This window comes from Charadrius vociferus, unplaced genomic scaffold (genome assembly GCF_000708025.1).
Source record: "Charadrius vociferus isolate BGI_N301 unplaced genomic scaffold, ASM70802v2 scaffold134, whole genome shotgun sequence".
Taxonomy (NCBI): domain Eukaryota; kingdom Metazoa; phylum Chordata; class Aves; order Charadriiformes; family Charadriidae; genus Charadrius; species Charadrius vociferus.
In genome coordinates, this window is record NW_009648333.1 from 6044307 (window position 1) to 6056097 (window position 11791).

Consider the following 11791-nt stretch of genomic DNA (forward strand, 5'->3'; position numbering starts at 1 on the left):
AGCCTTACTAATATCTAGATTAGCTCAGAACCAAGTTTGCCACAGTGAGGAAAAGTTATGAGAAGTTTTCTGAGAACTTGGCCCTCTTTGCTAACTCAGTATTAAAATTAATATGGCCTTGCATCCAAATACATCTGTGAGAGGAAGGAGTGGGATTATATACAAACAGCTATGGTGGAGCCCTTACTGGAGGCTTCCAATGCAACAAACCACACCTGCTGATAGATGTGCACCGAAGCCAATTTTCTGTGACATCTCAGGGACCTGTGTGCACGCCTTTGAGAATTACGTACCACTGGCCAAGCTGAAGCTTGTTGAACTGTCTAAAATTTGGGCCGACTACACGGAAACTATACAAGAAAAGTTACCACCCCGAAAGGACAAAGTGGAAATTCATACCTTAAATCAATTCTGCACATGTAGGTAAGTTTAGATTTTCCTGACCCGCAGGGCTCAATCAGATACCTAGACAGGAGCACATTGACTCTGACACCTGCCACTGGAGCACGGTCATGGTCCACTGAGGTTGCTAAAAGCACACAAGCTCCTTTGGGGAAGTTCGTCCTCCATGTTCTAAGAAAAAAGAAGAAAAAATGTCTTATCTTTGACAAAAAGTAATTCAAATATCTAATAGAACTTCAAATCATACACAAGCAGATATTTACCTATATAACATACATTCTACAGAAATTGTCGGCAAGTTTGCCATATGTGCAGGATATGAACACCATTCCTGTATAACAGTCTTACCTTAAGACTACGAAGTCCCTGGCTGGGTGAGGTGCCATGCTGTTCTGCACATACTGGTATATATCTGTCTGGCTATCCAAAGGTTCGATTACTTTTGAATCTATAAGATCTTCATCCCAAAGATGCTGTTCTTTAAGTAAACGATTTAAAACATCCTCTGGCATAGCTGGGATTTCAATGGTAGTTTTCCATAACCGGAGTGGGGGACCTTCACACACCTGGGGAAAATCAGCACAGAGTCCTCAGTTTTACTTTTCCTTACACTTTCTTTTCCTTTCTATTTCAGTATTGGCTAAATGCAGCAAATTAAATCCATCCATATATATATATATATATGTATATATTGTATTAAGCTTGTCGTAAGCTCAGACCAAGGTTGTTTGCCTAACAGCCAAAGGCATCTGGATGCTGACTTCCAAATTATTTTTAAGTTACAGTTATCTTCTCCAGTGTGGGCCACTATTAAATTGTGATGCTACAGAAAAATACCCTAAGTTTCCAAGTTTATTTTCCAAATAACTTAAATCTCACTGAAACACTTCTCCCTGTGCTAGCTCTGAGCTGTGCAAGATTAGAGCTGAGAAATTTCTTTCCTACTGCCTGCATAGTGACCATGCTTGGAGGCTTCTCTCAGCCTGTCAAGGCTTTGCACATGTAAGTGAAGGCGTGTAAATGCAACACAGCGAACATTCCTGGGCTGGATAAACAGAAGAACACAAATCAGTGCATGTTAGCTGACTACTGCTGAAAGACATGTTGGTTTTAGATGTGTGCACTATGTCAAAAGACTAAGGTTTTTTTTATCTTAAATCTATCTGCAAAGTAAAGGTGTGCACAGAACCTTCTGTAATATTCCACGTCAAAAAGCTTGCTTATATTAGAGAAGATGAGCTAAAAAACAAAGCTTTGGCGTAAGTGACAGGGTATGTACCTTCTTGTAGGCCAGCTCTGCTTGCTCCGAGGTGGAGCAGCTGACCCAGCCTTTAAACTTCTCCTTCATCTCTTTGAGCAAGTCGTCCACGCAGTCCTGGAGGTAGCAGTGGTAGTCGGAGGGCTCGGCGGTGCTGCTGCCGCCCCGGAGCTCCTCCAGGCTGAGGGGACGCAGGTCCTGCTCAGTGTACGAGTTCCGGCCCCTGCTCATTTCTTCGGGTATCTGAGGGGCGACAAGGGTGAAATCATCCTCTTGCAGCTCTCCCCCCAAATCACAGAGTTAGTCTAGCAGCTTGATAGCCAGGGAAAGGTGGGTGCGCTAGTTTTGTAAATGGTGGGATGCGTATGTGTCAGGTCAATGTGAGGCACTCAAAGCAAAGAAATGCCAAAATTAAGTTTGCGACTTTCATTTAACTCAAATTAGTCTCTCATTTACGGCATGTCCTATTTTTTTCTGTGGAGTACCCCTCTTTGCTACACAGCTCAGTACAGCGCAGTTTATCCCGCAGACTGAACAAAGGAGGGGTCAGTTGTCAGCCGCAAGAAAAGAGACAGGCATCTCTTCAGTTGTGGGCTCTGAAAAGATTCGATGACAGTGAGGAAAACCAGGACGCAAGACTTGTCTGGTTCTCCATCCCGGGCCCTAGAGGAAGCATGCTTTAGATCCTCCAGACCCTTCAACCTACGGTCTGACAGTGTCATGTTCCAGGACGCTTTTGCGGCCTAGTCTTGCTAACTCTTGGGAATTTAAGTATAAAACAAGCACTGAAATTCCTGGAAATAGCTGCTTGCTTTGTAATTAGAGCTGAACTTCACAGATCTTCATGGCTGCACAATAAAAGCTTGAAAACATATTTCAAATGAGGCTTGGGCATAACAAAAATGCCCCAAACCCCACAACTGCCTCATGACTTCTGAGCACCAGTGCCAACAAAACAACTCTCTTTTCTTCTGGCACCACTTCTAATTCATGTACACACCCAGATCAGGATGCAAAGTTTTTTAAAAGGCTATTTATGATGTATTAAATTTTATTAAAATAGAGACATTCCTAGCTTTCCATTATACAGCAGATCTAAGACATGTTGGTCAATATTCCACCCACCAGTACTGCAAATAGGCGTTTTACCTGGAAGAGCTTCTTGCATTCAGCGATCATATGAGCTAGCCCTTGGGTTGCAGCCAGATTTTCGTTTAGGTCTTTCTGATCGGGTTTTCCCAGGCTTGGTTTTCTTTGCATCACCCTTCACGGGGGGAAAGAGCACACACGCACACAAATCCAGTTATTTAATGCAGAGCAAAAGAGACACTTGGTAAGAAAACAGTAGGATTCCCAAATCTGCTGGTGATTTAGAGCAGTGCTGCCTGGGACCAAACCTCGGCATAGTGTTACCGACTTTTCTCGCTACTCTCTCTAAGCTTTTTCTTCGGAATCTCCCCAGGTTCTTCCTTCTTATGAACTTGCTTATATTTTAACAAAGCCCAAACAAACGGTAGGATCCCATAACTGTCCTACACCCGGTGCCCTCAGTGGTGTCTGAGGTGGCCACAACTGGTAGGGTCAATGCTAGACTGTGCCCGTTGCACATCGCCGCTAGCTGTGCTATGGGACCAGCAGCAACGAGCAGTGCTCCCCAGAGACGTACCTTGGGGAAGAATTCTCCCTTTTGAGAGTGTTTAAGTGGAAGAGGGAAGGTGCTAAGCAGACGGCCAGGTTTGTTGGTGTCATCTGGTTTTCCTTCACTGCAGCTGTGACATCACTCAGGAAATAGAGAAGAATCTGGAGGACCTCCCTGTTCTCATCGGGTAGAAGCATAATGGCAGCCTTGATAGCCTGGAGACGCTGATCCTTTGGCACATCTGCATAATATTAGTAATTCTCTCATCAGCCCATTGATTTTCCACACACACAGCATGAATACATCCCAAAGCAAACTCCGGCTTCAAATATTTGACTCGAGTTTGAAGTGATTTCCTTCAGGATGCATACCATTCGTAGGAAACATGAAGGAATTTTTTTTTAACCCACTAGTTTAACTACCCTCAGCTATTTCCTGCCTCACAAGAAATGCAAGCAAGAAGGAGCTGCGCCTAGGCCAGAGTTAATTTTAGATTTAATTTCAACAGCTACATGCTCCCGCAGATGCACTAAAATGACAGAAGCCTGGAGTCAGGCAGTGAACAAGCAAACAGTCCAGCCAATTTAGAAATTCTTTGGCTTTCAAAGAAATTCAAAACATGAATGCATTTTAGAATAGGTGAATTAATTACATAAACCGGCTAGCAAACCTTTTCAACAATGATGTCATAAAATATCCAGAAAGTGCTTTACCAAACACAGAGGGTTGCTTTATTGAGCAGATCATTCAAAGTCATGCGGTGGAAAAAAAAAGTCAACACTGTGAAGCCCCATACCATTAAACAGCTCCTTGGTTACTAACAACAAACAGCCACTGGAAAAATTTGATGTGTGTCTTTATATAAGGCCCTCTCCTCCAAACTTGAAGGGAACAAAAAATGAAATAACCCAGACCAGATCTGCTTCTTGTAAAGGGATTTCCAACAAGCCATCTCTGAAGACAGCATCAGAGACAGAGTCCTGGAGCATTTACATCATCGTTAGCATCACACCACCCTCATTGCATGTCTCATAATACACGTGGTGCTAACCAGATATTTAATTGGTATTTGCTTTGGGCTTCAGCAACTTCGTAAGGCCAGCAGGTGAGTTTAGAAAGCAATCTGAAGTAAAAATCCACTGTTTTTCACACTCTCCCCTCCATCAGCTCAAAGCACATTTAAGCCACGTGCGGACCATTCCAGCGCGCAGCCTGGTGCATCACGCCAAAGCAAAGGGAAATTTTGCCCTTTGCAGGGAAGCAAAATTTACAGCTGCTTTAAAGCTCTCTGCTTTACACAGATATAATACTTCCCGACCGCCTCTGGGGATTCCTCAGACCTACCGCCTGTGAAAGGAAAGGGACAGACACTTCTGCAATGCTCTGTCAAACTTTTTCTGGCACTAAACCCACAAAGAGTTGCTGTTTAATATGCACAGAAGCTGAGAGTCTGATTAATGTTCTCCATAAACCTTCTTGGGAATCCAAACACACACACACACAAAAATATGTGTGCACGGAAATAACTGTATGTATGTTTTTATTTTAAACTGCCACCTCCACTTACGGAGGTCTGACAGAAGGTCCTGTAACCTTTTTGTAACCATCAGCATGACGAAGGCACAAAATACAGCAAGGGCTCAAAGATGCTGTTTTTGCAGTAAGTTCTGATGTAGCTGTGCTATCATGGGAAGAATACATGGGGAGAGAGCTGGGGTGGTGTTAGGGAGAGAAACCACAGGATCAGCAAGGTGCCCATAGTGCATCAATTGTTTGGACCCCCATGAATATTTCAAAAAGCTTTGGAGTTCTGGTCACCAAACATTAATTCAACTTTGGGCATTTTATAAAGTGAGAGCGTTCCCAATGAAACAATACTGAAGAAAACTTTTGAAAGACGGTGTGTTGTTTGGAAAGGTCCAGCACAAAATTACCATCTATACAGAACTCAATTTATCTAGCTCGCAAAATATCTCCCTTGCTGGAGTTGAACCTGCCATCTCAGAAAAATTAATTATTTGTTTTCATGTGCATTGATTAACTCCACTTTTAATGTGATTTATTCTAAGCACTTTCTGCTTAACTATCAGTAAAGTAGCTACAAGTCAGTAATAGAAAAACTTTCAACTTAAAGGTTGTTTTTAAAAGTTGTGGTGAAGGATAGAAGAATATGAACTATAAGAAAATAGAAACTTTTTGGCAACCTGGCTTTTATAAAAAATTTCAGTGACTTAGTGGATTTCAATCCCCTCGAAAGCCCCAAACTCTGTTTGTGTGGTGTTTGCACAGCTCCTTTACCAAGCCACATCAGACGTGGCTTATTTTCAAACCGTAACATCTAGTATGCTCAGAGAAGAGAGGAAACTATAGCAAGTGATGGATGATTTATATTTGTTCCCAAACTACAGAGAAAGGTGAAACTAAAAGGACTTGTACCATAAATCGTTATACAACTGGAACGCCAAAAAGGCAAAGACCAACATGTGCAACGTGTAATGCCCAGAGGAGCAGTATTAGAAAGTTCCCCCCTTGCTACACAACTGACCGTTTGCCGTCCAGCTGTAGAAATCTCAGTACTTACATTGGTATATCTGTAAGAAGGTCTCGGAGAGTTTGTTGGTCATGAGGGGCTCAGGGAGATCCCGGAAGAATTGCTTTAACATGTCTGCTACATCGTAAGCAGACTGGCCTTCATAGTTGACGCTGTCTGTTGAATTCTCATTCATTTGACGCAAAGCCTGAATTCTTGATTTGACTCCAGATTTCCTAAACAGTCCAACCTAAATATATATGGAAAGGTAAATGCATTTACAATGAGTTCAGCAAATCTGAAATGTAAGCATGCTCTTTAACTTCTTATGTATGCATTCTAATTTCGTGGAAAGCTTTCCTTGCATTGATTATCTATTTTGTCCTGTTTCGAGTCTACTTTTTCAGCCTGACCCAGGAACGACAAAAATTAAGGGAAGGTTGAGTTTTGGGTGCTGCATGCCTGTGGGATGGGAGTACAGCAAAGCCCACCTGATCCAAGCAGTGGTTGCGGAGGTACCGCATGGCTTGCTGAATGCTCTGCGGAAGAGGCTGCCCCGTGCGCTGGACGTTGACTTGCAGTGGTACTCCAAACACGTTTCGGTCTTTATAATCTGGCACTTTTATCCTCTTCATAAATTTTGGTACTGCCCTATTTAAGCAAAGGGAAGGAGAAAATGAAATTAAACCTCTGTTGACCATTTATCTTATCTATTTCCAGTAATTCAGAAAGTCGGTGAAAATAAGTGAAATGTTTTAGTAATATGAAAAGTAGTGACAGTATAAATTAGCTAATCCCTTCAGGGCTGGGAAGGGGGAGAGGACAGAAAACAGAGCTTCTCTAAGAGAAAGGCTTGACGTTCGGGGCAGTATGCTGCCTGTAAGTATTAATGTGGTGCTACTCCATCAATATTAGTAGGACAAAAGCTACAGGGTAAAACTGCAGGGGCCAGATTGAATTGCAAAAGAGTCAAAATAAATCCTGCGGTCAGTGACCCCTTATAACACTGCTTCTTTAGGTTTTGGAAAAGATGGGCATTTGAACAATGAGCTTTTGTATGTCAACTACTTGCTCTGCAAAGCCCTCAAACTGGGTCCACCACCCACCAGTGTGCATAACAGCAGGAAACTGATGTAATACATTTGAGTTTGTCAGCTAAAAACTTCAGCTCTATAAACAACCCCTTTGAGGGACCCCCCTCCTTGTGACTGTTGTTACCCCCACCTCCCACTCCAGTTTCAATGAAAGGCCTTCCCATCTGCTGATGACTCCAAGGAAAAAGTTAGCAAATACAAAAGAATGATTTACCCCCAGGTCCCCAAGAGTACTGGTTTCATAAAGGGGGGGAAAAAAGCCATTAAAATGTGAAAATATTGAGGTCATTTTTCCTAAACAGGGAGAAAAGCTAATGCCCAGTGCAACAACTAACAGGACACAGTAGCACTGGAAAACAGGGAGACCTATTTAACATTTCAATATACAGTGCAGCTATACAAACAGCGCATTAGATTTACAGCTGACTAATCTGTTACATAGTAAAACAGAACCAATTTGTATTGCCGTATAGTTAAGTTTAGGACATTATTGATATATGTATGAATAATACTCGCTTTGTCAAAAAACATGCCAATGGAATGTGAAAAAACACATTGCGATCTCCACCGAGAATCTGAAGCATGCAGGGATAACTGGTCAATACTTATTTCTGTCTTTCAGAACAAACAACTTCTGTATTTAGAAAGGCTGACATAATAACAGCCTTTGAACAGGAGGTACTTTGATGCTGAAGCTAAATACTCTCTACGGCTCCTGGGGAAGGGAGGAGGCTGGCCTGTGGTAGGGAGAAGAAAAATTTTATTGCGTCTTTTGCATCCTGAAGGTTACGCAGGCTTCACTGCAGATGCAATAATAAGAGAGCTTTCTACTTCATTCTTCCGACAAAGAACATTCGACTGGGTTACAAACACCTGGGCACGGCAGAAATTGCTGCCTATGAAAAAATCCCATGGTTCTCCCACTCTTTCTTTCTCCCCACCCCTCACCCCTCATCTTTTTGGCCAGTTAACTGGATTAACAGCGGTGGATTAATTGTGCTTTAAAGAGGGGAGATAGTTTTCGGCTAATGAGATGCTAGAACTAAAGGAAATGTACATTATTCAGTGACATAATTATATGGAGAAACTAATGCAAATATTTAAGAACAAGTGAAGAAAAGCAAACCTCTTGAGATCTACTGAGGTTTGTGCCACTGCTCGCTAACTGCCTCAATAAACAACTAGTCCTTCTTTAGCCATGGGCAGCGGACACCTTCCCGTGCAGAAAGCTGGCCCGTACTTCATTGCTTTTATTTCCTCACATGCCCCCTTATAAACGTACTCCTCAAGCCTAATAAGACTACACTGACGTAAAGGGTTAGTGATTTTAGCCCTGTCTTAGGAAACCACAAATCACTGTCAGCGCGGGATGGAGGAAGAAATGCAAATATGGAAAAAGAGGGATGGAGGGGCTCATCACATCTTCCCCAAAGGCGCTTCGGATGAGCGCAGCCGTTGTGCTGGCCCCACTGGCCTGCCTGCACGTGGCACCCTGCCCTTACCAGCTGAAGCCGTGCTTGTTGGAAGGCGTGTACTTCTCCAGGAGAGCCGTCAGCTTCAGCAGGGAGTACTTCTGCAGCAGGTTCATCTGGGCCACGGACTGGCAGTTGATCTGCAGCGATGCCGAGCTGAGGCTGGGCCGGTGGGAGCTCTGGAAGCTGTGCCACCTCAGCCTGTGCCTGCGGAGGAGATGGGGGACAGAGCAACGACCCATCACTGAAATGTCTCCACAAGATACACACAGAAATTGCCGCAAATGCACTGCTGAGCTCCCTGCCCTCAGCAGCCGCTCTCTTCTTCTGAGAATTCACGGGCGCCAGCTGGCAGCATCTCTGCCTCACCCGGCACGATGGAGCACATGCAGGTGCTTCAGATGAGAATGTGCACGCTGGGCTGACCCACAGCTCAGTGTTGGCTACACAGTCTCGCCCTATCAGATACCCTCTGAGGGCTCCACCACCCTTTTTCAGAAGCCCTTTCAGTATTACAGTGGCGGGAATAAAAAAACCCTCCATTTAAGAAAAAAACGGCCCAAATTTTTAAGACGCATCAAATGGGAACTAAGCAGTTTTAAATGTCCCGTTAAGTTTATACAAGCAGCTGTAGGTGACTGAACGACAGCAGAAACCAGGCCCTAAATGATTTGCACCGGTTTTAAAGGAAAACTGGAAACAAGGAGTTCAACTCCTTGCTTTGCTCACACTGCAAAACACAGTCATCCATCCCACGGTAAAACTCCCAACAGAAACTGGGAGGCCACTGGAGCTCCCCCAGTCCTCCACAATCAAGGAAAAGTAAATAAACCTAATTTTCCCTGCAGATTTAATGCCCTAGCCTGCTATTAAGAAACAGCCTGCTACTGAAAAGCGCAATTTTTTTTAAATGGTCTAAAAGTCAAGGCTTTTACTACACACTGACACAAACCAGACCATACTTATGCTGCTCCTCCTAGCCAACTTAAAAAGTGAAAAATCCTACTTGAGGTCCCTCTCCCTCCCACACGCCACTTCAGTTTGAAGAATCACCATCCTCCAAAACTGCCTTAACATTGCTCCTGATGCTGACTTGCCGAGAGGGCTGTTTTTTCAATGACAACTCAGGCTGAACATCCAAACATACAGCTATGAAGTGTGGGAATCGCTTGTCTAAAAGCCTTGCACGCACACTTCCCTTGCCTATAAATGTTTTGGGAGGTGATGGGAACAGCACATGTGTGCTTGAATGGCCACAACTTCTATTGCGCCTTAACTAAGTGTGGTGCAGCTACTAGAGAGGCACTCGCGCTGGAGGAGACCTCACGGGGGCCACCCCAAGTCCCACTGCTCGTGATCTCACCTGCTGGACCGTGTCAGCGATGCGCCCACCCCAGAGTCCCTCCTGTCCTGCATCCCCGAGGGCTCTTCCGTTTCGTTCAGCGAATTCCCTGTACTGTCAAGGTCACTCGGTGTTGTTCGATCGTTATCTACATCAAGGTGGATCTGCTTTGGAGAAGAAGGACACGGGGAGATAGAGTCAAGGGCCGAGTCAGAGTCCCCTTCGTCTGAGAACTTCTCTGACCACTGGTTTACTATTCTCTGCATCCCTTTGACATGGTACAGGATGTCGTCTAGTTCTGGGAATATGTCTTCATTTTCGAGGTCGGCCAGGTCGCTCGTACTGGAGTACAGGATTGAGCCTGGCACGTTGTCGTAAATACTCAGGCGGCTGCTCAGTGAGCTGGAGGAGTTGCGCCTTTTCCCCATGCCCAGCTCTTTGGAGCTGTCGCCGCTGTTTTCCCTCCGGAGGGCGAGATGGCCATGTCCATGGAAACTCCCTGTCCTCCAGTTCACAGAGGCGTTGCTTTCTGTTGGGGAGAAGTTGCCATTGGAGAGTGCTTTGGGAAAAGTGCCGGGCTTATGATCTTCAGGGATAAAAAACACTGTGTCTTCTGCAAAGCTTCCCCGGTTCTTGAAGTTCTGCTCCATCACGTCGCTGAATGTTGACTGGTTGAAGGGGTCAAAGCCTTCCAGGTACATGCCCACCCTTTTATTGTACGCACTGAGACTGCGCGTTCGTGTGACGGGACTGGGTGTGCTGACGGCACTGCTGGTCTCAGACTGACTGCTGCTGCTGCTGGTCTGGGTGGAATTGGAGACGCTCCTCTTTCGTACCATGGGGAGGCTGATGTGATTGCCGTTGAGGGCAGAAATCTCCACGCAGTTCAGTTGTTTCAGTTTATCTTCATCCATGCCCTCCTGCAGGATGGGCCCGCTAATAATAAGGCCAAGCTTCGAAGGAGCTTTGCTCTTGCCATGGTGAGAGCTCTTGATTTTCAGGCTCTCCATTCTCTTGAGCAGGCTCTTTGTTTTGGACTTGGCGTTCTTCTCATTGGCTTTCGTGTTGAAGCTGAAGCTACTCAGCTCCCTGGGTGAGGGCAGGCTGCTGAATGAGTCATCGTTTGCTGCGAAATTGCTCGATGAACAAACGCTCACGACCGAGTTTGTCCTGGTGGTGGATGCCTCGCTCTGCAGGGTTGGTTGGTGGCTGCTGGTGCTGCTGATGCTCAGAATGGAAGCCACCTCCTGGCGTTCGCTGAGGTCTGTTAGCACACTCTCATGGCTTGCGGCGTTAGTAAGGTGGGGAGTTTCTGGGGAAGGGGTATTCAAGTCCGGTTTTGGAGGGAACACATCAAACTCTTCGAGCCTCGACCACCTCTTGCTGTCCCTCTGAAAAGTCCATTTGCCACTTATTGCACAAGGTTCATCTTCATCCGAATCTTCACTCTGCAAGGAAGAAGAACCCTGAAAGCACTGCTTGCAAACTGCCAGAAAGGCAAAGGCAGTTGCATTTAAATACAATGCTCACTAAACTGCTTTAAGCGCAACCTTGTTCTCACTGAATTTAAAGTGAAAACAGTCTTTTACTTCAGGGAGTGGAAGATTAGGCCATAAAGCCCATCACAGGAAAAGATAACACGGGACAGGCAATATATTTTAACAGTTTTTAAACAGAAAAGATACACACTTTGTAAAAAGAAACAAACAATACAATCTGCTTTAAATTGCTCTTTTCTAAAAACCCTAGTATCCATAGACTTTTAATTAATTGGTCACAGTGGATAGCCCTCAGATCAATGGAAATTCCTGGCATGCATAAAATTTTAAACTGGAGTCAGTCGGGGGCTGGGGTCCCTCTGGACTCTCTCCAAAGTAACCCTCCGTTGATAGTGGCTGTGTGTTTATACTCCTCTTTGCAATTATGAGATGTTTCTCATACGTTCTGAATCGTAGCGGCTTAATTCCTTACCCACTGGGGAAGTCTGAACGCTCTCCTGGCTGTGACTAATGAGACAGCGAAAGAAACTCTTGCACTGCAAGAGTGTGATCCCT

At 44.8% G+C, this 11791-nt stretch overlaps 1 protein-coding gene across 1 annotated transcript in view; it reads right to left on the reverse strand.

Annotated features, from left to right (window-relative positions):
• The window catches only part of DLC1 (DLC1 Rho GTPase activating protein), a 220056-nt gene that overhangs the window by 511 nt on the left and 207754 nt on the right, over nt 1–11791 (reverse strand). Inside the window, exons 8-16 of the mRNA XM_009884989.1 lie at nt 9759–11185; nt 8426–8602; nt 6321–6480; nt 5881–6079; nt 3327–3540; nt 2810–2924; nt 1682–1903; nt 751–968; nt 400–573 (exon numbers count right to left, since the gene is read on the reverse strand). Coding sequence (XP_009883291.1) covers nt 400–573; nt 751–968; nt 1682–1903; nt 2810–2924; nt 3327–3540; nt 5881–6079; nt 6321–6480; nt 8426–8602; nt 9759–11185 — 2906 coding nt within the window. The remainder of the gene's footprint in view (nt 1–399; nt 574–750; nt 969–1681; nt 1904–2809; nt 2925–3326; nt 3541–5880; nt 6080–6320; nt 6481–8425; nt 8603–9758; nt 11186–11791) is intronic.